The 27156-nt window shown below is 38.3% G+C and overlaps 2 protein-coding genes across 3 annotated transcripts; one reads left to right on the forward strand and one right to left on the reverse strand.

The window, feature by feature from the left end:
• The first annotated feature begins 301 nt into the window (after positions 1–301).
• LOC130082461 (ras-like protein family member 10B) lies at positions 302–14673 on the forward strand. The gene is made up of 4 exons (XM_056247308.1): positions 302–607; positions 1403–1781; positions 6336–6460; positions 13963–14673. Exons 2-4 carry the CDS (start codon positions 1494–1496, stop codon positions 14231–14233), a joined length of 684 nt encoding a protein of 227 aa, XP_056103283.1. The 5' UTR covers positions 302–607; positions 1403–1493; the 3' UTR covers positions 14234–14673.
• Positions 14674–18696: 4023 nt separating this feature from the next.
• On the reverse strand, positions 18697–26903 carry LOC130082463 (GAS2-like protein 2A). 2 transcript variants are annotated; one of them, XM_056247310.1, is made up of 7 exons: positions 26399–26903; positions 25461–25690; positions 24348–24455; positions 24012–24108; positions 22779–23037; positions 19534–20632; positions 18697–19500 (listed from the first exon to the last, which is right to left on the reverse strand). In XM_056247310.1, the coding sequence occupies exons 1-7, from the start codon at positions 26754–26756 to the stop codon at positions 18988–18990; spliced, it is 2664 nt and encodes an 887-aa protein (XP_056103285.1). In that variant the 5' UTR covers positions 26757–26903; the 3' UTR covers positions 18697–18987. The 2 variants fall into 2 exon arrangements, with proteins under 2 accessions (XP_056103285.1, XP_056103284.1); XM_056247309.1 differs by having other exon boundaries at positions 18697–20632; positions 26399–26902.
• Between the last annotated feature and the right edge of the window lie 253 nt (positions 26904–27156).

Below are 27156 nucleotides of genomic sequence, written 5' to 3' on the forward strand. Positions count from 1 at the left end.
CATGCCAGAACTTGGTATTTACGTAGTCTGTTAGAGTTTTGCAAAAACTACTAGTATATAAAAGTAGATCTAATACTAGACATTTATTGAATTAGTAGGCCTACTAGTACTAGTTGGTTTTAGTATACGTTCTAGTATGCTATAATGAATAATTCAACAGTGAAATTGAAATTGAGTCACTAATGGATAACTCACTAGTATAATAAAAAAGAGAGAAGCATTAGTAACACAGAAATCTATTTTAAGGAATCAATGTTCAATAGGCTTGCCATAGACGAAGCAGAGCTCTCAGCTTTTTTTCAAATTCAATTAACCTGTGACGCTGACCCGGTGAGGCGCGAGGGCTCGACGCGGTCCACCACTCTGATTTTACGCGCAAGCTTTGATTTATCTGTCCGTTAACAACACGGTCGAACATGCGCGCCCCGTGCAGTGCGCGAGGTCTACATGACGCGGGAAGAGCAGGATATTCCTCCAGGACAGTTTGAGGGTTACTTCTGCCCTGAATGCGACCAGAGAGAGAGAGTAAGAACGCGACGAGAACGATCGAGCAGGTGTTCAGCCGCCCGAACCTCACGAAGAATGCAACTTCTCACCTGTACATAAGGTAAGTCTTGCTGTTGTGCACCGACAGTCGCGCGTTTCAAATCTAAAAAGCTTTGTGAGAATGATAAACTGTCATGTGTTCTAAATATAAATATAGTACGGGTAGGACATTTACTAAGGAATTTTGCTATATAGGCTATATAAGTAAATGAACAAGTAAATACACGTGTGTCTTTATTCTATTGGATGCAGAGAATACATTACATAAGCATTTTGTCGTATTATTAGTCTTATCACTTGATTGAAACTGAGAAGATTCATAGTAAACTATTGGATCAGCATCATGCATCCTGTCCCCCACAGCAGGTCTATAGGATTAGCTCACACACACACACACACACACACACACACACACACACAGGTGCTGCTGCCCGTGTTTTTGCCTATGTGTGGCAATTTCTATTAATATCTATGCTCCATTTAAATCATCCTGACCCCATTTAAGTGCTTTACATCATAAACACATTGCAATATTTAATAGAATTATCCGATTATGATATATATAAACTCAATAGATGCTTAGATTACTACAAAAAATTATTGACATATTGTCAAAGCTTTGTCAAGTGCACATGTGCAATTAAATAATGTGCCCGATTTGATTTGAATATTGATATATATATATTTGTTTTTGTTGGTTTTTCTCATTTATTACAAGTAATGTTATGTTATTTAAATGTATCTTTGTGTCAGTTTATGTAAAGTGAATGATATCAAATGAGTATTCTCTCTTTAGTTGAGTTGGGCTCTTGTTTGTCATTTTCATCTCTCTCCTGTTTCACTTCTCTTTCTGCAGGTACTGCTGGCCTATGAATGGGACTGTGCTGTGGCCACCACTGCTTTCTGCGCTTCAGTCAGGACTATGTGCGGCCCATGTGCCCCTCTGAATGCACTGGCCAGCTGTTTGCGAGAGCAGGGAGGGTGGGGCGGCCCACCGGGGGCGAGGCGGAAACAGGGCGATGTCCCCTCAGTTTCGGATCGCAGTGCTGGGAGCTCAGGGGGTGGGCAAGACGGCCATTGTGAAGCGCTTTCTTCACAATGACTACAGTGAGGTGGCGGTGTCCAGTAAGACACGGCGGGTGCATCTCTCTGCCGCAGTGCTCAATGGTCATGTGCATGACCTTCAGATCACAGATTACCCAGCCATCAGCAGCTTTCCTGGCAGCTCTCTGCAGGTACGGTTCCCAACATATCACAAAATATGACTCTGACCGGACCTTGTGTCTGGACAAAGTTTAGCACATTTAGAGAAAGCACATTTGAGGTATACCCAGACAAGGGCGTAGGTTTGATTTTGACACTGGTGGGAACGTAAAAGCAGCGAAGAAAAAAACTTTATCTATGGACAGTAAGGTTTTTAGTCCACATTGACTATATTAAAGGCAATGACGACAAGGAGGCGGTTTAACAGAGATGTAACATTATCTTTACTCTGACCATAGTGCAATCATCAACATCTCTCATCAGCATCAGAGTACATAATGTATATGTAATACTCTATAATATATAAAGCACTTAAAGGGTTTGTTCACCCAAAAAATAAAATTATGTCATTAATTACTCACCTTCATGTTGTTCCTAATCCGTATGACTTTCGTTCAACTCAATGAAATCTGAGAGCTTTCTCTCCCTCCATTGACAATTACCATTTTCAAGGCCCAGAAAGGTAGTAAAGGCATTATTACAGTAATCCATGTGACTCCAGTGGAGTGTTTACCTCAGTTTGATGAAGAGATACATATGTGTTGCAATGAAACACTTCATTAACTCATACATTAATGTAATATCCATTGAAAATTTACATTATATAGAAGTTGCATGGTATACAATGATGTGATATTCAGATCAGCAACAGTCTCCGAGGGTGATGGAGGTTTATGAAGGGCCAATTAAACAGAATGTTTTCAGTGTTTTGCTATGGGCTCTGAGTTTATGCACAGTAAGAGCGTTATATTGCAGATTGGTTTATAATGAATCAGTAGCCTGGAAACTCATGGTTCTGTGTAACACTTGTGATTTCAGACAGCTTGAAAGGATAAAAGAGCCACTTGAGCAGTAAGGCCTTTTGTCTCAGCTCACTGTTCTTTCTCAGTGCTGTCACAATGATTCAGTGCTTGAATTAGTGACAATGGGAAGAGAGGATTCTTTCATAACTTTACATTTATAATTATATTCTCAATTGGAGTTTAAAGTCAGAGAGCTAGAGGTTACCTTGAATTATCATTACCTAGGGTCCTGTTTACACCTGGTATTAAGATGCGTTTTGGTCGATCGGATCACAAGTGGACGACACTAAATACAGGCGTAAACGGGGGTCTAAAGCGTTTTGAGCTTGTCCACTTTCAACCACTTCCAGAGGTAGTCGATAACACATTAGATTTAAACTTTGTCGTCTGAAAACCCAAGTTTGGTTTGAAGATGAAAAACGTACCAAGCACAATGTTCTCTCAGCATTCCTGATTTCTAACACACACTCACAGCGTTCGGCTGGTCTTGCGGCTGTCAGAGCAGAAACTAAAGCTGATGCTCTCCGTATGTTTTTCCTTCGTCTCTGTGCGTGTTCATTATGTTAATTGGACGAGATTATTTCGTCCATTAGATTTAAAGATCTGAAAAAACCCTAAATTTTCCCGCCCATAGACCCTCCCCTCGAAGAAATCAGGACAGAAGTGGTTGAAAGTGGACAAAAGAGACGGATTAAAACAGAATGTGTCTCCCTCGTCTACTTGCGATCCGATCTAACAAAACTCTTAATACCCAGTATAAAAGGCAACTGTTTTTCTTTTTTTCAATTGAAAAAGCGAGCATTTCTCCCCAAATCCTGACTAACCACTAGATTTTTATCTGAAAAAGCACCTTCCAATAAAACATCATTTGTTTGCAAGGTGCTAAATGTGGCATCAGAGTGCCTTCTATCATTCTTCACATGGCTGATATACACAAACAAATGGAGAGAATAAGAATTGGGAGATCATTATCTCTCTTGTTTCCGCATCACCTGTTACACTCCTGTCTCCTTCAGTTATAACTACCTCATATTAATCTGTTCAGAATGAATCATCTGAACATGAGTAATATGAATCTCAAGGTTCAAGAGTGAAAATGTTATGTTTTGTTTATGCTTAGTGTTATTATTTTTGTTGAGCACTTGTATTAACTCTTTAAAGCCTGACATATGAAAGGTCAGAAATTGTATTTAAATGGAACAGTTTAGTGAAAAAAAAAATCATATCTATCATATTAATACATCAGGCGTTTATGGCTCATATACACTCACCGGCCACTTTATTAGGTACCCCATGCTAGTAACGGGTTGGACCCCCTTTTGCCTTCAGAACTGCCTCAATTCTTCGTGGTATAGATTCAACAAGGTGCTGGAAGCATTCCTCAGGGAGTTTGGTCCATATTGACATGATGGCATCACACAGTTGCCGCAGATTTGTCGGCTGCACATCCATGATGCGAATCTCCCGTTCCACCACATCCCAAAGATGCTCTATTGGGTTGAGATCTGGTGACTGTGGAGGCCATTTTAGTACAGTGAACTCATTGTCATGTTCAAGAAACCAATTTGAAATGATTAGAGCTTTGTGACATGGTGGAAGTAGCCATCAGAGGATGGGTACATGGTGGCCATAAAGGGATGGACATGGTCAGAAACAATGCTCAGGTAGGCCGTGGCATTTAAACGATGCCCAATTGGCACTAAGGGGCCTAAAGTGTGCCAGGAAAACATCCCCCACACCATTACACCACCACCACCAGCCTGCACAGTGGTAACAAGGCATGATGGTTCCATGTTCTCATTCTGTTTACGCCAAATTCTGACTCTAACATCTGAATGTCTCAACAGAAATCGAGACTCATCAGACCAGGCAACATTTTTCCAGTCTTCAACTGTTCAATTTTGGTGAGCTCTTGCAAATTGTAGCCTCTTTTTCCTATTTGTAGTGGAGATGAGTGGTACCCGGTGGAGTCTTCTGCTGTTGTAGCCCATCCGCCTCAAGGTTGTGCGTGTTGTGGCTTCACAAATGCTTTGCTGCATACCTCGGTTGTAACGAGTGGTTATTTCAGTCACTGTTGCCCTTCTATCAGCTCGAACCAGTCTGGCCATTCTCCTCTGACCTCTGGCATCAACAAGGCATTTCCGCCCACAGAACTGCCGCTCACTGGATGTTTTTTCTTTTTCGGACCATTCTCTGTAAACCCTAGAGATGGTTGTGCGTGAAAATCCCAGTAGATTAGCAGTTTCTGAAATACTCAGACCAGCCCTTCTGGCACCAACAATCATGCCACGTTCAAAGTCACTCAAATCACCTTTCTTCCCCATACTGATGCTCGGTTTGAACTGCAGGAGATTGTCTTGACCATGTCTACATGCCTAAATGCACTGAGTTGCCGCCATGTGATTGGCTGCTTAGAAATTAAGTGTTAACGAGCAGTTGGACAGGTGTACCTAATAAAGTGGCCGGTGAGTGTAGTATTGTGAAAATATGCAGCTCATACTTTTTTATTCAGAGGCCCAAACTAAGCAGAAATATGCAATGTGATGCAGTTGCTGATATTTATGGGCCAAATATAAGATCAAATTCTGATTGAAGTGTAAATCAGTGAGTTTTTTTTATAACAGTGTAGCAGACTACTTACATAAAATGCATATAATACAATACAATAATATCAGTTGTCTCTATATCTACCAATAATAGGTCTTAGTAAGATGTTAAATGCTTAGTTTTATGATAAAAGCTCTTTAGTTTTTATTGCGGGGGACAAAACATATAATGCAAATGCAATACAATGATGATTGAGAGATAAAGGTTCCTCAAAAGCTAGATGTATCATATTTGATACTCACGTTTTATGTATGGATAATCAAGTAAACTTAAGTTGCTTGAGTTCAGTAAGTGTTTATCTTATACAAACAATATAAAAGTATATCTTATGTTTACTTTATATAAAAGTCAGTAAAGATTTCACAGCAAAAAAGATTCATGTACAAGGACCTGTATGTTTTTAGAATTAAAAGGCCTTTTACTTAGCCTGGTTAAAACCAGACCATTCTCAGTTGTAACTGAGTTATGGTCTGGCAAAGCGTCATAGACAAATCATTTCCAGAGGGTCACCAACGGACGTCGCGGATAGACCTAAACCAATCAGAGCGATGAAGGAGATGACGTATGCAAAGCGGCGGAGAAACATCTCCGTGTGTTGTTCTTTGCTCGGTTTTTAACAAAAAGAAAATGTTCAAATCGCTTAAAACAGACGCGATAGCTGATTCGAACGAGTGATGTTCGACGGCGGCATCCATCTTTGTAATGTAGGCTACAAAATCTGCTTCAAAATCCCAGCGCTGTCGTCATCGTGTAAAGCCCGCCCCAACGTTTCTGATTGGTGCCTCGATTTCGACGGATTGGAAATGGGCTTGAATGAGCTCTTTGCCAGACTAACTTTCAGAGCAAATCTAAATTTGCCGGGAGTTGTCTGGGTTTTCCCAGGCTACCTTTTACTTGCTAAAAATGATGAACTATCAATCAGACGACAGAAGGCATGTAGTTAATTGTGTAATACAGGGTTTTTTTTAGCAAAGGTTTGATCATGTTTATAATTTAGAGGCCTTAGAAGTTTGCATATTAAATATGACACAGTAGGCTTTATAGGGTAAACTGAGCTTTGTGTTTCACATGATCAAGGTCTTGTGTTGCTAGATAATGTGCTCTATGTCTGTGCAGGAATGGTCAGATGTTTGCTGTCGAGGCATCCGGAGCGCTCATGTGTACATTCTGGTTTACGACATCTGCTGTTTCGACAGCTTTGAGTATGTCAAAAGCATGCGGCAGCAGATCTTAGAGACCAGGTACGTGATGGGAATATTTGCTTAATTCTCTTTTTATTCCTTCACACATTTACATCTTTGCCCCCTTCTCTCTTCCTGTTATGCTTTATACGCGTAGACCTAAATTCTCTCTATTTTTTGTCCATTCCCATTTTTTTCTGCTCTGCTTTATCTCCCGCATGTTTCTCAACCCTTCTTTTCTTCAATGTTCTGTAATTACGCTCAAAAGGCGAGACTCTTCTGTAATCATGGGCTGCCAGCACGCCGGGTCATTTCTTCATCATTTGGATCCAAATCAACAGAAACTCTTTTCTCATCTGCTGATTGCAAAGGTCATCTTCAAAAGCCAATTCAAAAACCTCAGAGACTTTTTGCTTCGTACCCTCAGGTTTGATGATGAGGCCTAATTGTGGCTGTTTTTGGCTGCATACTATATCTCTTTGATATCATTCACTATTTGACTTGATATCCATATGTTAAAACGTTTGGCAAGGTGCTGCTTGAATTCATTATCATGTTATTGTGTGAACGAATACCTTTTTTTTTTTAGCTCTGATGAAATAACTTAGTGTTTTATAGTCAATATGCTACAATCTCTGTGGATATCTTGCACTTTTTGTGCAAATGAAATGTTGTGACATGTGAGACCAATTTGTCACACAGTGTCTTAAACCGTCCAAGACCAAATAGTGTATTTATAGGAGTAAAATGAACTAATAAATTAGTTAAAAGCAAGAAACCATTTTCATAATCAGCATTTTTATTCAGTAAAAATATCACAAAACATAATTAAAACAAGAAAAAATGATTTGTATAAAAATTCTATTTTTATATTGCACTGTAACTCCGAATAAGGTGGCAAAAATAAAGAAAATGATGTAATCAGTTACATAAAAAAAAATTTAAGATATGAAATTCAAAGCAGAACTGGCATATTTTTATTTTGTACTCATACATTTTAATTGCTATTATGGTAACTAATTCATACATTTAACTTAAAATTATTTTGTGATCTCAACTTGGCTAGCTTTAACTTGATAATTCAGTAAATGCTAAATGGTAACACAAATGTTAAAAAAAAACAAAAAAACACAATGTTTTGATAGCATAAGCATAGGATAGCATTTGCTGAAGGAGTATGGCAATATAGCACATTTAACATCTGTTCTCAAAACCAAGCTCATGCTCCACTCATCACCCCACAAACCACATTGAATGCATTACACATATGGATATCAGAAACTCTTCTAAATAATCATAGGAAAACATTAAACACTAGGCTACAAAATCTCCCACTTAACATTAATCTTGCTCAAAACATTATATAACACTCAATTTTAGCATTTACTCTCCCTTCCAAGTGTCATGGCAAAGCATACTGGGAAATAGAAATCCCAGACCAGCTTCAGTTAAATTTAAGTTTGTCTAAATTAAAAGAAACAAGTTAAAAAAACTCAAAACAATGAAACAATCTAGATTACTTAAAATGTGTCAATTTTGTGAACTCAAAAGAAAAATTAAGTTCTAAATACTCATAAAAGTTCATTTGATTTAACTAATTTGTTTAACTCAAACCAATTAATTATTGTGAGCATTAGGGTTTACAGTGTTGCAAAATGTCAACTTACATTGTCTTAAAATGTAAAAACTGTATTATTACACAGCTCTATTTACAGTACACTCATGTAAGGCAATATATACCATATAGCAAATTTCAATTAACTGATCTTGATCACAAAATGTAACTATATTATCATCCAGCTCTTTAAATAAATTTGTAAGATATTATAGACATTAATATCATGATTTTCTGTAAAGCTGCTTTAAAACAATGTGAATTGTGAAAAGCGCTATATAAATAAATTTGACTTTATATTATATTATATTATATAGGCCTATGTATTGACGTGCTTTCAGAGAATATATCTTTAATACATTTATTTTTCTTACGCAATAGGATTTAAAATGCCCTGTGTATCAAAGTAATACACACAGTAACAGTGATGCTCCATCATTATTTAAATTCAGCTCAGTCACCGATTGGCTTAAACGGTCAGTGAGGGCGTCAGCGCTGAGCCTGTCACTCACAGGCAGATTTAGTGTAATCAATGGCGTCAGCTGTCATGCTTCGCTTGCGTCAAGGCCTGAGCATTGAGACAGGCAGTTCCGGTGACAAACATTCATGTTTTATTGATCCAGGCAGAACATAATTAAGTCACCTTGGCCCGACACTGCCTCACAGCCTCGACCACACAATAAGAGGAGGATGAGCCAGTTCGATTCACTGATCTGATCTGCTTATAACCAACAGAAGTGAGAGCGCTCGCTGTCAATCGTTTTTGTAATAAGACAGAGCCTGTTAGAGTGACGAATTACAAGAGAGACAGTAAATTAATCTTTGGTAAAACAATAGCCACCTGTCCTGATCTCAGATGAAGTTTGTATGGAGATCTGTTAACATTATTAATAGTGTCCATTTACAGTAGCTGTCCAAAACATTCAGTACATCGACAGCATTTTGAACCCTTAAAGGGATAATTCACCCAAAAATGAAAATTAGCCCATGATTTACCCTCACCCTGAAGCCATCCTAGGTGGTGTATATGACATTCTTATTTCAGACGAATACAATCAGAGTTATATAAAAAAATGTCCTGGCTCTTCAAAGCCTTATAATTTGGCGTTGGTCGACTGCAAGAAGCTAGTTATTTTAGTCGGTAAAGTTTTAAATATGGATATTTTTCTTACACGAACGCATCGCTTCACTTCAGAAGGCCTTTATTAACCCGCCAGAGCCGTTTCGAGCACTTTTATCACGGATGGATGCGTTTTGATGGACTTACAAAAAATATACCCATTGACTCCCATTATAAGGCTTGGAAGAGCCAGGGCATTTTTTAATATAACTCCGATTGTATTCGTCTGAAAGAATAATGTCATATACACCTAGGATGGCTTCAGGGTTAGTAAATCATGGGCTAATTTTCATTTTTGGGTGAACTATCCCTTTAAATGCATAAATGTTTCGCCAATCAATACTATAATATTTAACGACTCAGATCTATATCTAACATGGATGGATCTCTACCTGCCGTAATAGCATAAAACTCTCCTGATATTTCATTAACAATTACAAATCAATAAAATAAAGTATATGTTGTTACCTTTTGGTACTTGGAAGGGTTCAATTTGAGCAAATGTTTTTTACCATCGTCACTGTCCTCGTCAAATCTCGCAAATTCGCAATTCGTACTCTCAATTGTGACTTTAAATCTCGCCATTCTGATTTTGTTTCACAGAAATGTAAGGTAGAAAAAAGGCGAGAAAAAGTCAGAGCTGGGAGATGAAAAAAATCACGATTACCTTTATTTTTTATTCTGTTTTGGAAACAAGCTTCCATATGTTAGTCCCCAACGGTAGTTAATGTTATAGTCCCTGCCTTTCAGTCCGATCATGTTCGAGATTGAAGCACAACTCATGTCGGATTTAGCACAGCAATCCAGACTGACAGTCAAAACTCGTAAATATTAATGACTAAATGAATGAATCAAAGAATAGATCGAGTTAGTGAATGAATGATGAATGAATTCTGTTTGCGGAGGGTCTCTGCTGTGTTTGCGAAAGAAATGATTGTGTCAGGGATCAGAGACCAGAGCCGTCACACACGATGACTGATGGACAATGCTGGTGGTTTCTGTCAATTCAAGACCCAGAGTTACGCGGTGACTGACAGTATTGGGTCTGAGGAGGTTTGGGGCTAATTGTGTTTACGCCACAATCTTCTTATCAGTACGCAGACACACATCAGACATGGGATCAGCTCTGAATGATTAAGTTTTGAAATGACTCCACATCAGAACTGTATCTGTCCATTCGCAGTATTTTCCACAGCAGAAGTCTATTTTTGGCTTTCCTTCCCAGTACAGTCCGGTGTGCAGCGCTGTGGAAAGCCTCTGTGAGGTGAAACAATTGGAAATCTATTTGTCTTTTTTCAGAGCTGTCAGAGGCACAGGTCATCTCGAACACAGATAAGTGTGGAGACATAAGCTGCTCTCCGGGATGTGTGCTCTCTGTTGGAGACCGGACGAGAGGTGGATAGAACAGCCCGACTCTTGACAGCCTGTCACTTCGGAGCTGCACTGAAGCCGTTTGCACACGCAACACATACGAGAGGCTGCTAGACACCAACAGGCGAAAACCCTCTCTCTGACTAATAGACCTTAGTCAGGGTAGCGCCATTTTATTTTTATTTGACAGGAAGGAAAACAACAAGCATGTGAGGGATAGAACACGTATAGTAGTGCGTTCAATGGATTGTACTGTTGTTTTGCTAGTTGTTTTTTCCTACTTAAAGGGTTTGTTCACCCAAAAATGAAAATTCCGTCAGCAATTACTCTCCCTCATGTTGTTCCAACCCTGTAAGACTTTCGTTCATCTTCAGAACACAAATTGAGATATTTTTGATGAAATCTGAGAGCGGTCTCACTCCTTCATAGGCTTCTATGTTAATGAAACTTGCCGGCCCAGAAAAGTTAGTAAAAACATCGTTAAAATAGTCCGAGTGACTACAGTGGCTCAATATTAAGTTTATCAAGCGACGAGAATACTTTCTGTGCGCAAAACAAAACAAAAATAACGACTTTATTCAACTAATCATTTCCTTCTCTGTGGGCCTCGAGTGAGATCACGTAGTGTAACGGCGCAGAGCTTCTGTGTTGTACGTCACACGCATGCAAAATTAAAATAAAATAAAAAGTATTCTCGTCGCTTGATAAACTTAAGGTTGAGCCACAATCATTCACATCTTTCAAAGCCCATTAAAGATGTTTAACATTTCAGTGTTGTGATGTGAGATCATTATCTGCATCTATGAAGTGACCACTTCCATTTGCCTAATTTCTCTCCAAACAAGCAATACGTGATATAAAAAAAACAATCACAGAATACCAATAGATACTATATTTTGGAAGAAAGAATGAGGAAAAAATGACATGCCAGTTTTGGCATATTAATAATCTTTTCAACGTCTATCCTGCAGAAGAAGACGTGTGATAAACGAGCTTAATGTTTAGTTTCATCTTCAAGGTAACAACAATACAATTTTATTTGAAAATTACTTTCAGTTTGATAAAGGTACTAAGACATTTTTCTACAAAGATGGAAAAAGGGCGTTCATCTACACACGAATGCCGCTGTTTACGATGTTGTCATGGATTTACACTAATATGTATGTTGATGCATGAAATGCCACTTTGGCTGTTTACACCTGGTATTAAGATGCATTTCAGTCGATCGGATCCCAAGTGGACGACACTAAATACAGGCGTAAACGAGGTCTGAAACTTTTTGAGCTTGTCTACTTTTGACCACTTTCAGAAGTAGTCGAAAACGTATTAGACCGGATTGCTTTCGTAGTGTAAACGCTCATGTGGTCGAATGTGTTCAAACAGCCACAAAAGACCGTCTACTCTCCACCTACTGACCTAATGTGTAAAGATTATGGGAAGCGCACTAGCCAGACTTTAAACTTTGTCAGCTGGAGACCCGAGTTTGGGTTGAAGATGAAAAACGTACCAAGCACAATGTTCTCTCAACATTCCTGATTTCTAACACACACTCACAGCATTCGGCGTTATCTTGTGGCTGTCAGAGCAGAAACTAAAGCTGATGCTCTCTGTATGCTTTTCCGTCGTCTCCGGTCGCGTCCATTAGATCCAAATATCTGAAAAAGCCAAGGCCATACATTTATCTATCAGCCCATAGACCCTCCCCTCGAAGAAATCAGGACAGAAGTGGTTAAAAGTGGACAAAATAGATGGATTAAAACACCAGGTGTAAACGGGAATGTGTCTCCCTCATCTACTTGCGATCCGATCGAATAAAACACATCTTAATACCAGGTGTAAACAGGGCCTTTATCGTGGAAGCATCTAGAATAGATGGATGCGAGGAGAGCTTCAGACAACACCAAACCTTTCAGAAAGATCATTTGTAGAGATTCAAACGGTTGCATCAGTCTGGTGAAATTGCAGCCCAAATTGATCCTCTCGAAGAAGACATTCCACTTCATCAAATGCTTTATTGTATTGACATACAATCACAGCAGGGTGGTTCTGTTCATTATATGCTACGTTAAATACGTATGTTTTCCACTGCGTGTCTTTAGTAAACCTTGACTGTAGTTTTTAAACGCCAGGAGTGTTTGCGCTGGTGTAATCTGTTGGTAATTCTGGCTCAAGTGTTTTTATGAGGCACCATGTTTGATTTAGTAGTTCCCATATATGCAAGGTTTATCGTGGGTGTAGTATTATGTTCCAAAAGAATTCAGATAACGCTTCAATTCAAAGAAGCGTGTCTCAATAGAAATGGAATAATAAAAACTACACTAAAACCATTTTAAATGCTACAAGTAAATTTAAGCATTTTAACATTAGAATGTACAGTGTGAAAAATTAATATTGATTTTGGTGTTTGCTCAAAATTAATAAAATTAGATAATAAAATTATCACTCACCGGCCAATTTGGCTACTAAATTTTTAAGTTCAGAACTTCTGCTACATTTTTTTATTTTATCCAAAATCATCCAAATACCAAAAAAAAAAAAACACTAATATCAACAGATAATCAAAATAGTACTGTTATGTTGTGCATCCCTAGTTCAAAACTCCTTAATAAATTCCACTAGAAAAAAAAGGTATCAGGATATCTCCCAACGTCATCACAAGTAAACAGTCGACTGACTGTTATAAGACAATTTTCAGTCAATCAACCGCAATTGCAGGAATAAATAAGGATGACCTGACATACAAATGTTTCATTCACTTTTCAAGGCATTGTTCACAGAAATTCTGCCATCATTTCATTCCAAACCTGTGTTACTTTCTTTCTACTGTGAAACATAAAAGAAGATATTTTGCTAAATGTTTTTGTCCAAAAAAAGGAAATCGGTGGTAACCAAACCTGTTTGGAATGACTAACCTTGTAGTATAAACTTTGTATACACTATATGCACTGCACTAATATGTATGCACTATAGTATACACTCTTAGAAGAAAAGGTTCTATATAGAACTTACACTTCATTTATAGAACCTTTTAGGGTTTATTTTATGGATTTATGAATCAAACAGCTCGTAAACATACTTTATCACAAACATACTTTATCACTAGATATTATCACAAAAAATTTGAATAACTCATTAAACATGAAAGTATTATGTAGTCATTTAAGACATTTCTCCTTATATAGAACCTTTTTGGCATAACGTCAAGAATCCAAGGGTTATATATCGAACCCCATTAAACCTTTCATAAATAACCTCCATACACCATTACCTTGAACAAAATATTCTTTGTTGTGGAAAATGTTCTTCACACATTTTACTGAAAGTTATTTTTGGGGAACCAAAAAAGGTTCTTCTATGGTGTCTGTGGAATATAATAAGAATTTACCCATCTTTTTTGTGTAGAATTGTTTTTGCATTCTGTATTCACAGTGGTTGTGTCTGTGTGTCTTTCCACAGAGTCATGGGCTCTGGAGAGACGCCCATTCTAATAGTGGGCAACAAGCGTGATCTGCAGCGAGGTCGCGTCATCCCCCGACACAGCGTATCTGACTTAGTCCGAAAGAGCTGGAAGTGTGGATACGTGGAGTGCTCTGCCAAGTTCAACTGGCACGTTTTACTGTTGTTCGGAGAGGCTCTCCGCAGCATGGGTTGCGCCCGCTGCAAACACGTCCATGCCACCATCCGTTTCCAGCGGGCGCTCAGGAGAGAGCGATGCGTCCTAATGTGAGGACTTCTGAAATGGCCATTGTGAAGCGATTTATGGGATCTGTCAGGCGATGGAAGCTCGGTTATTGCTTGGGCAGCTGGAAGAGCTGTGATAACCCTCTTGCCAAGGAACTTAACATTTGGTTTTAACTATGGACGGACAGATGTGTAAAACGGGAAGTCCATGTTGCTTCATTACCTAAGCCTTCAAATTGATGTCTCTCCTTTTGGACTGAGAGAACACAACCAACATCTCTGCCTTTTATCTTAGAAATCCAAACTGCCAAAAAGCTGGTGGAAGGTGGCAAAAATCAGCTTTAATGTTACATTAGTACACTTTCTGTCATTGCTTATGTTCCGGCCAGGACAGAACATGGGACGCTCCTCTATGTTTATGAGTAGGGTTAGGTATTGTTTGAATTTTAGCGATTTCAGTTCTGATTCTGCTTATCGATTCCGGTTCTTATCAAACATTTAGATATCAAACATATTTATTCTGTGTTTTTTTGCAAAACATTCAGCTTAATAACATAAACAAAAATCATCAGCCTAAAGAGCAACTAACTAATATACATTTCTAAAAATATTAACGATAAGTAAGTATACAGTCAGTAATACAATTATAATAAATTAGCAATAGCTCAAATAAATACACAGCATAGTTTTATTTTTTATAAATAAAATATAGATTAATCCTTAGTAAAGTTACTCAGTCAAAATCAGTGAGTGATTTTCTTTTTCTTTTGTTATAGATTAACATTTATGACAGACTCCAGCAGGTTTATTAGGCTGCTGTCACTTTAAGAGCTGCACGAATCCAATATACTGTTTCACACGCCTTTTCTTTCTGAACTGTTTACGTTTACCTAAGACATAACCGACTGTGTTTTACGAGAATATTTTGACAATTTTGTTTGTATTTGTCCGTTCAAGCGCAAGAAAATGCAAAAGAGAACTATATTCGTGCACTACCTGAGAGGCGGCTTTATGTGTGCGATCTGGATGTGCGCTTCAAAGAAAACAGCGCACAAGTGCTGAATTGAGTTTTCTTTCGCATCTTCTTGAATGATTTAAAACCACGTTCAAATGTGCACACAGGAATCGATAAGCGGAATCAAAATTTAAATTTTTAGCAAGAATCTGATTCTTGACCTTAAATATCCGATTCCAGAATTGGGATTGATTTTCGATTCGATTCCCAACCCCTACTAAGCTTAAAGGAATAGTTCACTTTGAAATTAATTTTTGGTATGTTTTAGCTTACCTCAAGGGCATCCAAGATGTAGGTGTCTTTGTTTCCGCAGTAGTTTCAATTTTGATATTTTTAGGTCAAACCGTTCTTGTCTGTCAGTCATATAATGCAGGTCTATGGTCACCACCTCAAAGAGCGTGCACAGAGAAGTCCAAATTAAACATGATTTAATGACTCGTAAATGTAAGTACACATTGATGGCCTAAGACACGAAACGAGCGGTTTGTGTGAGAAAACGAACAGTATTTATATCGTTTTTACCTCTTGTAACCACAGCCATTGTTGTCCAAGTGATCTGAGGGCGCGGGCGCTTCGGTCTGCGCAAGCGCCGGAAAGCACCGGAAGTGATCTCTCGCGCGGTTGCGAAAAAATTCAACGTCTGTTGATATAACGAAATCGTCTTCCATTGCGATTTCCTGTATATCTAAATATGTTTAGATCTTCACAGTGAAAGGTAACACTTCCGAAATCTCTGTGTAAACAATGAGTGACATACACGCGTGAGAGATCACTTCCGGCGATTGCCGGCGCTTGCCGGAAAAGACCGAAGCGCCCGCGCCCTCAGATCACTTGGACGTGGCTGTGGTTACAAGAGGTAAAAACGATATAAATACTATTCGTTTTCTCACACAAACCGCTCGTTTCGTGTCTTAGGCCATCAATGTGTACTTACATTTACGAGTCATTAAATCATGTTTAATTTGGACTTCTCTGTGCACGCTCTTTGAGGTGGTGACCATAGACCTGCATTATATGACTGACAGACAAGAACGGTTTGACCTAAAAATATCAAAATTGAAACTACTGCGGAAACAAAGACACCTACATCTTGGATGCCCTTGAGGTAAGCTAAAACATACCAAAAATTAATTTCAAAGTGAACTATCCCTTTAAGGATCATCCAGTACCTGGAAGCAGAAGTGTTTCCCAGCTCAGGTGCCGTACGCTGGCACTTATAATATTCCACACAACACAAATTATACAAAAGTCTTTGTTCTTTGGACACTTTCGTGTATTTAAAGGGATAGTTCACCCAAAAATAGCATAATTTACTCACCTCTGTGTTGTGCCAAACCTGACTGTCTTTCATATGTGGAGAATACAAGAGAAATTTTAATAATGTGGTGGTCGCTCTTTTCCATGCAGTTATATTGAATGGTTACTGAAGCTTTCAAGCTCCAAAAGTATTATAAAATGATCCATATGGTTCTGAAACGTTATTTTTCTTTTTAGTTAATAACAGAATATGTTACAGCATGATGCATGAAATCTTTAGAATCCATTCATTGTAATTGCATGAAAAAGAGTGACTAGTAAATTATTAAAAGTTCTTCTTTTGAAAGCCATGAGGATGAGTAAATAATGATAGATCTTGAACTATCCCTTTAAGGTATGTCTTGATACTGTGTCTTATCTAAAAAATGTCATTTATGCCGAGGTATGAGAATTTTTCCCACTTTGAAATGCCGTAGACACATTAAATCAAGTCACAAGGGCAAGAGGGAAATATAATTTAAATGTAAATGTGTCATAAATGTATGATCTTACACTGTGGAACCCACTTTGTCATACATATGCATGGATGATGTTTATGTGAGGCAAGTAAAAGACTAAAAATAATCCCTTCTTTAATAATTTAACCAACCACATCTCTGGCATATATACAGACCAGCTTCTTCTACACATTCCAGTCTGATCAAAAACATGTTAAATACAAATGTCTATGTGTAAAGAGCACATTTAATAAATGGACACTGGAGACAGAAAATGTGTGATGACATTCTCTTCTGTGTGATGTACGAGTACAAAAATCAATACTTACATCAGTATCTGTTCTTCAGAAGTGTATCTGCTCTACTGTTCATACAATGCACTATACGCACTCAGTAATAAGGTGTGATAAGTAGCATGTACTATAGAAATCAGTGAGGCATTGCTTGATGTTGTGGCTCACCGATGAACGACTGTGCTTACTAATGTTCATTAATCCTTAAACAATCAAAGAATAATTTCAGGTAACGTGACAAATGGAAGCACGTCATTCTCAATAATTGGATGAGATTCAGTGTAATTCGAAAAAGCTGAAATTAATCTTTTTATCACAAGTCCCCAGAATTGAGGTGCTCACAGTATCATGCTCTCACAGTTCTCAGAGGACATCTTCAAAGCGTTCCTCTCCACTGACAAGAGTCTGGGGATGAAAGGGGACTGGGGTTTGGAGGGAGGGAACAAGGAGAAGAAAGTTGCAAGGGAGCACAGCTGCTGTAGTGTGACAGGCTGCAGTTCTGACGGAGCTATTATTAGCTCCAGACTTATGCCAAGAGTTATTTATAAAACCTGCAGCCAAAAACATTGAAGCACAAGGTGACTTGGAAATGGCAGGGAAGAAATGGTAGCGGAATGCTTGGAGGAGCTGAAATGAATAAACAGTGAACAGGGACAAATTCTTGTACAGTCATGACATATTTACAGCATGTTACAAAATGTAAAAATATACAAATTCGTATCTGTACATTCATGATGTGACAAACATTCACATGGCTCAGATGTCAGTGTATCAGTTTTTATTAAATGTGGAAAGTTTCATCACTTGAACACCTGATTGTATGGAAGAATAACATCTGATCCGTCATGTCTACAGGCCCCCCGACTGCCCGAGCGTGACATTGAGGAGAAATTGTCATTTTAAAAGGATATAAATTCAGACAATCTACGTTGAAAACCTTAATCTAAAGTCTAATAATAAGTCAAACCCAAATTATATGTTAAAGAGCTCTGAATGTAGCATAGTTTAACCAAAAATGAAACATCTGTCATCATTTACTTACCATTTTGTCACTCCAAACCTGTATGACATTCTTTCCTCTGTGGAACACAAAAGGGAAATATTTTGGGAAAAGTCTTGGGGTTATTTTGTCTATACAATGGATTCAGTAAACTCCAGTGTTGTTTTGGACCCCATTGACTTAAACAGATTAAACATCTTATTTTGGGTTCTGCAGAAATAAGAAAGTCATACAGGTTTGGAACTACGTGAGTAAATTATAAAAGTATTTTATTTTTGGGTGAACTATCTCTTTAACTTTAGCTTGTACGTACACAGAGTGGAACTGGTAAACATCTTAGTGCATTTAGTAAACAATTACAAATTCATTAGTTAGACCCTAAAGAGTAATGCAAAATAACAAAAATCCCTTACAATATTTGACAGAACCAATGGCATTGCTATGGCATTAAAACTATAGTTTTCAATTAGTTTTTTATACAGTAAATGTATGTACTGTACATTAAAAATATGTATATGTATAAACAATCAACAAACCACCCAAGTATCTCATTAAGGTTAAGGTGACTTTAATCTCTGATGAAAGTGCTGTGCTTTTTGTAAAGGATGTTGAAGGCTTTCCGAAAAAAATGCACTTTTGAATAGCAAGTAAAATAGTTCCTGACTAACACATGGGTTGTTTTGAATTGGCAGTCAAATTCTCAGTAAACTCCAAAATTACACATTTCTGAGTCGTTGATTAAACCCAGGTTTCCAGATCTTGATCACCATGTGGTTCCTTGTTTGCTCTTTGGCACTTTGTTGCACTCGGTATTGGGACCTGGGATTTTGGTTTAGCCCAAGTGTTTCCTCGAGAGTTGTCTGTGCCGAAAGGCCCATGGGGGGAATCATTCCCTCTCTGGTTTTGAGAGTTGGCATCTTTGCAGCTTGTTCTTTTGTAAAAAACTGGTTTTGGGATCTTTGAAGGCTTTCGGTCGGACCTGTGGTCACGTCTTGGTCGCACACAGGGTTTTAGTTTCAGCTTGAAGATGGATGGCACTCTCTCTGGCTTCCTTAAGGATCTTCTTTGTTTGATTGAACAACTCCTCTGCTTTTTTACATGTTCAGTTCCTAAATTTGATACTTTGACAGGGGGAATTTTGGTCTCAACATTTGAGTTGTCAACTGGCACTTTAACAAGTTCAGCAGTCTCCTTTGAATCCATACTGGATCCCAATGAGGACCAAGAACTGGTCATACAAGGTTTAGAGACCTTAAGGTGATGTGCGGTAGTGTGGTCTTCCACCACCTTGCCTCTGAGACCCTTAGGAAGAGTGTTCATCCACTTCTCAACTGACACCTTCTCCATCTTCCTTTGGCCACTAGAGAGTTCAGCCATGACTGCATCAAAAGCCCTGTTTCCACTGTCGGGTGTTGCCCGATCAAGACTTGCTGATCTGTTGGAGGCTTTACAGTGGTCAGATGGAATCTCTCTCGAATTCTTAGGAGTCTCGTGAAGCTTCTCATCAGAGCTAGTGCTGCTTTCTGTGTCAATGCTTAGCTGCTGTAGATTGCACAAGATTTCCTCCTCTAGGCTCTTGTAGAGGATGGCTTCCTGAGAAGGGCTGAGAGGAGGAGGAGTGAAGAGATAACTTGTCTCAATTCCTCCCTCTTCACCCCCTAAAGACTTCTGAAACTGCACAATGTTCGGCACATGTAGAGCCAAGTGCTGTACCTTCTTGCTGGCTGATCTATCTGCTCCTTGTTGAAGTTGGCCTTTCTCGGTTACATCCAGAATATTTTTCGGTTTACCAGGTGACTCTTCTTGAAAGATCTTAGCTGGTGTTCTAGGTCTGGTGTGTTGTGCTTCTGTGATGGCCCCTGTTATACCTTTAAAAGGAGAAAAGTTGCGGATGAAATGTGCACTCTTTTTGGGACCCCCATTGCCCTCTGGCTCATGAATAGTGATGTTCGGAGGTTTGGAACATGAATGTGTGTTTCCAGGAAAACTCTGGAAGGTCCTTCCTGGACTTTCTTTCATGTCAGAGACAAGGTGCGCTCTGTCCTCGTTCTCTCGTCCTTTTACTCCAACGGTGGAATTTTGTCTCAGTTTGGAAACAAACTGCGATTTGGTCCAGGTTTGACCCAGATTCTTCTCAGGCGCTTGCTGGCGTTGGATCTGATTGTTGTTTCTCTGAAGGACTAGAGGTGTTTGAGGACGCTGTATCTCAGGTTGTGGTGTGGTTGGATGATGGGTGGCCCGAGGAAGACTGCTTGTCAGACGAGGTGTTGGTGACGTCCGTGTTGCATTTCTGCCTGTCCTACTGGAGGAGTTTGTCCTCAAGCTATCTTTTCTGTCAGCACAATTGTACTCTCGAGATGGAGTACTCGGTCTCTCCCTTAATCTAAAAAGAAGAAGAAAAAACACCCACACATAGCCATGTTAGGGTCAGTGAGTCTGTGGTTCCTCAACAGCTGTTAAAAAGTATCATGTATTTAGGGACACCAATATACATGATTAAGCATATGGTAATAAAAACTCCATTTTATCATATCAGAAGGGATTTGTTCAAATGGACACTTCATGGACATACATTAAAACAACCTATTTGCAGACCCACTCTCAGTTTATGGCCTCATTTACACCAGGCATTGGCATGTGTTTATCTGCGTTTCCACATTTTGAGGTGGTCTGGGAGTGATTTCGACCACATTTAATTAGGATGTAAATGCAAATGAGTTTTTGTTATTGGCATTCAGTTATTGTCATTAGCCTTTTCTTTTGCTGCTTTTATTCTGAGAAAGAGACCCGACACTGCAGTTTTGCGATTTGCTTACCTGGTTTACTCAACAATAACCATTGCAAGAAATTACAGGAAACATTTGGAGTTATCTATCAATGTTTTTTTTTTTTTTATTCAGTAAATTAATGCAAACACTCATATAATATGTAAGTGAGTGGTGATTTGCATATTGCACTTAAGTGTGATTGCATCTATATGCAGTCACACTGGCGATTTATTGGAATGAACGTGTAAATCAATGCAATCTGGATGAATATAATTTAAGATAATAATCACAGTGATACAGTCTGCCATTAGTTAGTATGGTTGCAAACAACGGATTTAGAAAATAACTTTCTAAAACCCTCATATTAGATAAGATTTAAGAGTTATTTACCCAAAAATGGAAATTCTGTCATCATTTACTCACCCATATGTTGCTCACACTCTCATTCATCTTTGAAACACAAAATTAAGATATTTTTAATAAAATCGGAATAATTTTAGAGTCCCTCCATTGACAGCTAAGCAACTACCACTTTAACGCTTCAAAACGTTCATAAAGACTTCGTAAAACTATTCCATATGAACTGAGCGGTTAGGAAGAATTTTCTGAAGAGACGGTTCGGTTCAAGTAGGTTCGCTTGATCTTCTGTTTATGTTCGCTGATCAATGTTTAAATGTGATTAAACACCTTAATTAAATAGGTTCATCATATAAAGCCATCATGTCTCTGCAGAAAAATTGGACTGAACCGCTCAATTCATATTAGTTTTACGATCTCTTATGAACTTTTTGAAGCATCAAAGTGGTTGTTGCGAAGCTGTCAATGGAGAGTACAGAACTGGGTCAGATTATTAAAAATAGTGTTCCAAAGATGAAAATGTTTTACAGGTTTGGAACAACATGAGGGTGGGTAATTAATGACAGAATTTTCATTTTTGGGTGAACTAACCCTTTAAACGTTATTAAAAGTAATTAACCCACAAAAGTCAAGGCACTCATTTCTTGAATAAAAGAAGGCAGGTTAATTGCCATTGCTCTCTCCTTTTGTTATTCTACTAATTTTATTACAACGATTTAATAGCCAACATGTGATCATTAAATGTGTGTATAATAGAGACTATAACTCTACTATAATAGAGTAATAATAATGAGATAATAGCCTCTGTAATTACATCTTTGGACATTACTAATGAGATATCATGATGAAGTGGAACAAGTTTGTTTCTTAGTGACTATTTAATAGCTGAAGGGGCAAGCTCAGTTTTTGTTTTTGTTTTTTTAAATCACAGTCTCTGTCTCTCTCGATGTCTTGCACACAGCCTCTTGTTTATGCCTCTGGGTGCTGTTATTGTCTGGGTCTCAGACAACAAGTAATGTGTCTGTGAAAATCCAAGGGTTTAAGTAGATTTCTATCTTCCTGTCAGCTAGCTCTTTGGGCCTCAGAGAAAGATTTTTAATTAGACCAATCACATTCCAACAAGTTCTGACTGTATATATAGAAGAAAAAATCCATCGCGATTTAACAGAAGTAACGACAGATCTTTTCTTATGCATTGTGACGTGGTAAGAAAGGGGTTATACAGACGATATGGGAGAAGTCCTGCTTACGTTTAAATTAAACATGCACGAATGATCGTTCACAATATTATCAATAAAAAGCATTTAGGAAATAGATAGGGTGAATTAAAATTTCATGCCAACTTCAAAGTCAATCAAAACTTAATAGTTAAATAGTCATTTAGGTACTACTTAGCAAACCAACTTGTTAGGAGAGGGGCTGTTTCTCCGGCGGGTGGGCTGACGTTTAGGGTCGGGGGAACAGGAGGAGCGTGGAGGAGAGAGCCGTCCTCTCTGGGCTCTGTATGGGGCTGAAGGGGTCCAGACAACTGGCTGAAGAGGGGACTGCGTTCGACTCAGCATAAGAGTGGTCTGAGAAGCACACTGCGCATCAGGTCGTGGGCTGGTCAACCGCTCTTTGATCTCATGGACTGGAGTAGCTGGACGTGCGGTCAACTTATGGACTGATATGTATGTGTGAGAAAGAAATAAAAGAGGTTTTCCAGGAAATACTGATCCAATTCCTTAAAGTGCCCCTATTATGCTTTTTAGGATAATACCTTTCATGTAGAGTGCTATATAGCTGTTTGTGAATATAAAAGGTCTGCAAAGTTTCAAAGATCAAAGTGCTCAATAAATGGAGTCATTGTCTCCTACAAGAAAACTAATTCTGAACTGCCTCAAATGACTCGTCAGTAATTCCAGTCTTACTTCTGCATGAACCTACATAGGTTTGTAACAAATTTGCATGATATCAGCCTATGGACTTTATTGTTAGCCTGCAAACAACATCTACTTTGAAGGTGTAGCTGAGGCCTGGAAGAGTTTGGCTTGGGTTGAGAAGACGCTGTGTTCTGTGCTGCAAAAGCAAATTGCATTTTGCATTGCATTTTTGGAATGAAACCACAGCAGTTTAACTGAAATTCAGATATGGAAATAGCGTTTCGTTTTCGACACACTGTAAGCTGTAGACCAATCACAACAGACTGGGCCATCTGACCCATTAGAGCAGAGGAAGCTCTCAGAAAAAAGGGGTTAAGAGAGACGGAATCCTTGATCAAACCGTTTCAGATACTGTGAGAAAAGAGGTAATGCTGCAATGTACATTATGAGAAAATGAAAGTGTTTTTTGACCTTGGAAGCATGTAAACCTATTGTAGTCTTTAAAATAGCATAATAGGGGCACTTTAAATAAGTTATTTTCATATACTACAGTACCTGTGTTGAGATGTGATGAAATATTAGTAAAGATTATACAAACATTATCCCACTACAATGTCTCATAATGTACTTCATAATGCCAAAGCAATCTTAAAGGGATAGTTCACACAAAAATGTCTGGGTGGAGAATGATAAACTACCACAAACCTTTCACTGTTTATATATTTTCTGATGCTAATTTTTGTAGGTAGTTGTAGGTGTGTATTTGTGAGCGTACTGAGAGAAGTGCAGCGGCAGGGATCATGTTTGTCGAGATAGTGCTCCAGGGTGTCCCATCCTCCGCCCACTCGCACCATAACATGATTCCTCAAAATCTAGACACACACACACACACACATTAATAAAAAATGTATGAGCATGTTCATGTCTCATGTTGTCATATCAACAAAACATACTTTTCCATTTATGTTCAACAAAGCTACTGAGACGGTAAAATGCATATTTTAATGACTATGATAGATCAACATTTTCCAGCATAGACAGGCAGTAATACGAGTACTGCTTAGAAAAATGCTAAATTAACAGAAAGAAAAAAAAACAAGCTTTTATATACCCGAACAAATATGAGAGTGTAGGAGTCTCCAACCCTGTATTTGCCCTCTGATACCTTCACCATGGGGAACTGGGATGGACAAGTGCATCGGCTTATCAGAAACTGGACCTGCACACACACACAAACACAAAAATGTTATTGTATTCTAAGCAGATGTAACATGCCACTTTGAAAGCCTTCATAAATCAGAAAGGAGAGGACCCACAAATCAAAATGACAGGCTAATCCAAAGTTCTCCTCTTTTCCTATCATGCAAATCATTTTAAATGCTAAAAAGAGGCATGAATCTTATAGGTACAGATGGATGTTCAGCTTTGACCCTTTGGGTGTCCTAGTTTCCAAGGCATCCTCTTGAATGCCACATCAGTTGGATAACTGTGGTGTTCGTGCTACAGGTGGTGTAGTGGTTAAAGCCTAAAGCTGGTAACTAGAAGGTTGGTGGTTCAATCACTGGAAGGAGCAAGCCATGAGCTGGCAACATTACAAAGCACTTAATTACAGATTGCTTGTGCTTGCATTAAGTCTACTTAGTCGCTTTAGATTCAAGTATCTGATAATTGACTGATTATGTCAATAATGTTCATTAGTGATGATTAGACATCAATGGTGAAAAAAATAAGACATTATATCTTTAATACGGAAAATTTTAGGACCACTGACTTTTTATTTTTTATAATTTAGCACATTTCCCCCTTTAAATTCTCATTAATGTAATGAAAAATTATAAAAAAGTAAAAATAATTCTGTCTGGACAACTTTTTTTTAATTAAAAAAAATTATTTACAATTTATATAATAAATAGTTTTTATGCTCTGCTCTAACTTTTATGCTGTGCTCAATTGTTGTCAAACATGTTACAATGCAAAAATATTAAAGTTGCTATTTTTCTTTTCATTATGCAGTTTTTCATTTCATTTGAATTTGCAGTGGAATACGAAATAAGTTCTTGACAGGTTTCGTGAGATTCACCTAAAGGGATTATTCAAAGACTGCAATGAATGTCATTTTAATCCACATTTTATGCAAAAATTGCTTCATTTAGATTCTATTCTTAATTAAAATCCAATGCCCTCAGCACATCAGTAAACATGAATTTGATCTTTGATGCAGCACCATCTCATCCAGGTCCTGGATGTTTATCAAGCGCCTCTGTGGTTTGGGCTGAGCAGGCAAGTCCTCCATCTCCTCACGAATCTCCTCCTCGATCTCCTGCTCCAGCTGAATGAGGACTGGTGAAGCCATGCCGAAACGAGAGGCCCGTCTGGCCACCTCAAGAAGGCACAGCACAAAATTCTTCTCATTCTTACGCAGGACAAGGTCATCTGTCTCGAACATCAGTACGTCTGCAGAGGGGGTAGAGTTTAAGATGGTAACAGAAAACAGAACTGGAACTATAAGAATTTGGTTTTGTGTCTTTGTCTGGAGACACAAAACAATGTCTTTGCTGCTGACCTTCAATTATTCAATTAAACCATACCATTAAGCAAAAACGACTTGTTAAACATATATATATATATAGATATAGATATAGATAGATAGATAGATAGATAGATAGATAGATAGATAGATATTTATAAATAAAGCAAGTGTGTTGAAATTTCTTCTCCTACATCCTATTCTTCTGCTATCCAGAATGGCAGCACAGCTTATTTTTTTTTATTTTTTTTACTGTACATGTGTGAATTTGCATTTCACTGTGAAAGGAAATTCCTTTACGTTTTCCAAAAATATAACTTTTATTTGTTTGTTTGTTTGTTTTTAATAAGAAACAAACGAGCATGCCCAGCCCAGCCAAGAACACATTACTTTCCATAAAAATTAACTAAGGCCCAAAAAATTTAAAAAAAATTAACTAAGGCCCAAAAAATTACAAACAGCCCAACACTTGACAAGCTTCGCGACTATTGTGAGCTCACAGCACTATCTAGAGGTAAGTGTCTGAATTACAAACAAGTGATTTTCTGTCAAGCGGTTTTTATGTGATAAAGTGCTAATTCTTAATTCGACAAATATAAAACGTCACATATACATGTAAAATAATAAAAACGTACCTGGAATGCTCATCTCTTTTCGACACCAGTTGATGAAATTCGTCACATTATCCCGGGCCAGGAATGTTGTTGGATGTGCAGAGCTGACGAAAGTGACTCCAGAAGCGGGTAAAGTTAGTTGGATCTCAGTGGTTCCGCTCTTCTTCAGAAACTCATCCGCCACTCGTGTCACGTTATTAGCGTGAGCACACAGAAGCGCACCTGTTTCCAACACCTCCAAAATATTATTTACGTCAATACCCATGTTGTATAAATCTCCCAGCCATTCTGCCAGGTCTTCTTTCATGGCATAGAGATATTCCTCGCCGGATTTGAAAGGCTTGATGCTTTGATTGGACGCATGCTGAATTCCAGACATGGCTTGGATTTAATCAAATCAATTTAATAGACTCAAAAACACATCTAATAATCCAGTATTGTAAGGGGAAAAATAAGACTCGCATAAAAAATACGGTCGCATTAGCAGCATGACAACGAAACAGTATAAAAGTTTAAACTCTAAGATTCATTGACTCCAAACACATATTTTCTGTCCTAAACTTAGTGTAAATATAAGTGCATGAAATGAAACGTTGTGCAGTATGTGTTGCAAAGTTTCAACGCTTTTTTAATGTTGTCAGGGTGTGTGAGCGCGGTATCGTCGTCCTTGGTTACCAGATAGCGTCTTAATCCAAACACTCCAGTTAACCATTTACTGCCCATAAACTCAACTCCTTACGGCAAACACATTAATAATAAACACCAAAGTACTGAGGAAT

The sequence above is a fragment of the Rhinichthys klamathensis genome, unplaced genomic scaffold (genome assembly GCF_029890125.1).
Source record: "Rhinichthys klamathensis goyatoka isolate OS25496 unplaced genomic scaffold, OSU_Roscu_1.1 h1tg000046l_1, whole genome shotgun sequence".
NCBI classification, from domain to species: Eukaryota; Metazoa; Chordata; class Actinopteri; order Cypriniformes; family Leuciscidae; genus Rhinichthys; species Rhinichthys klamathensis.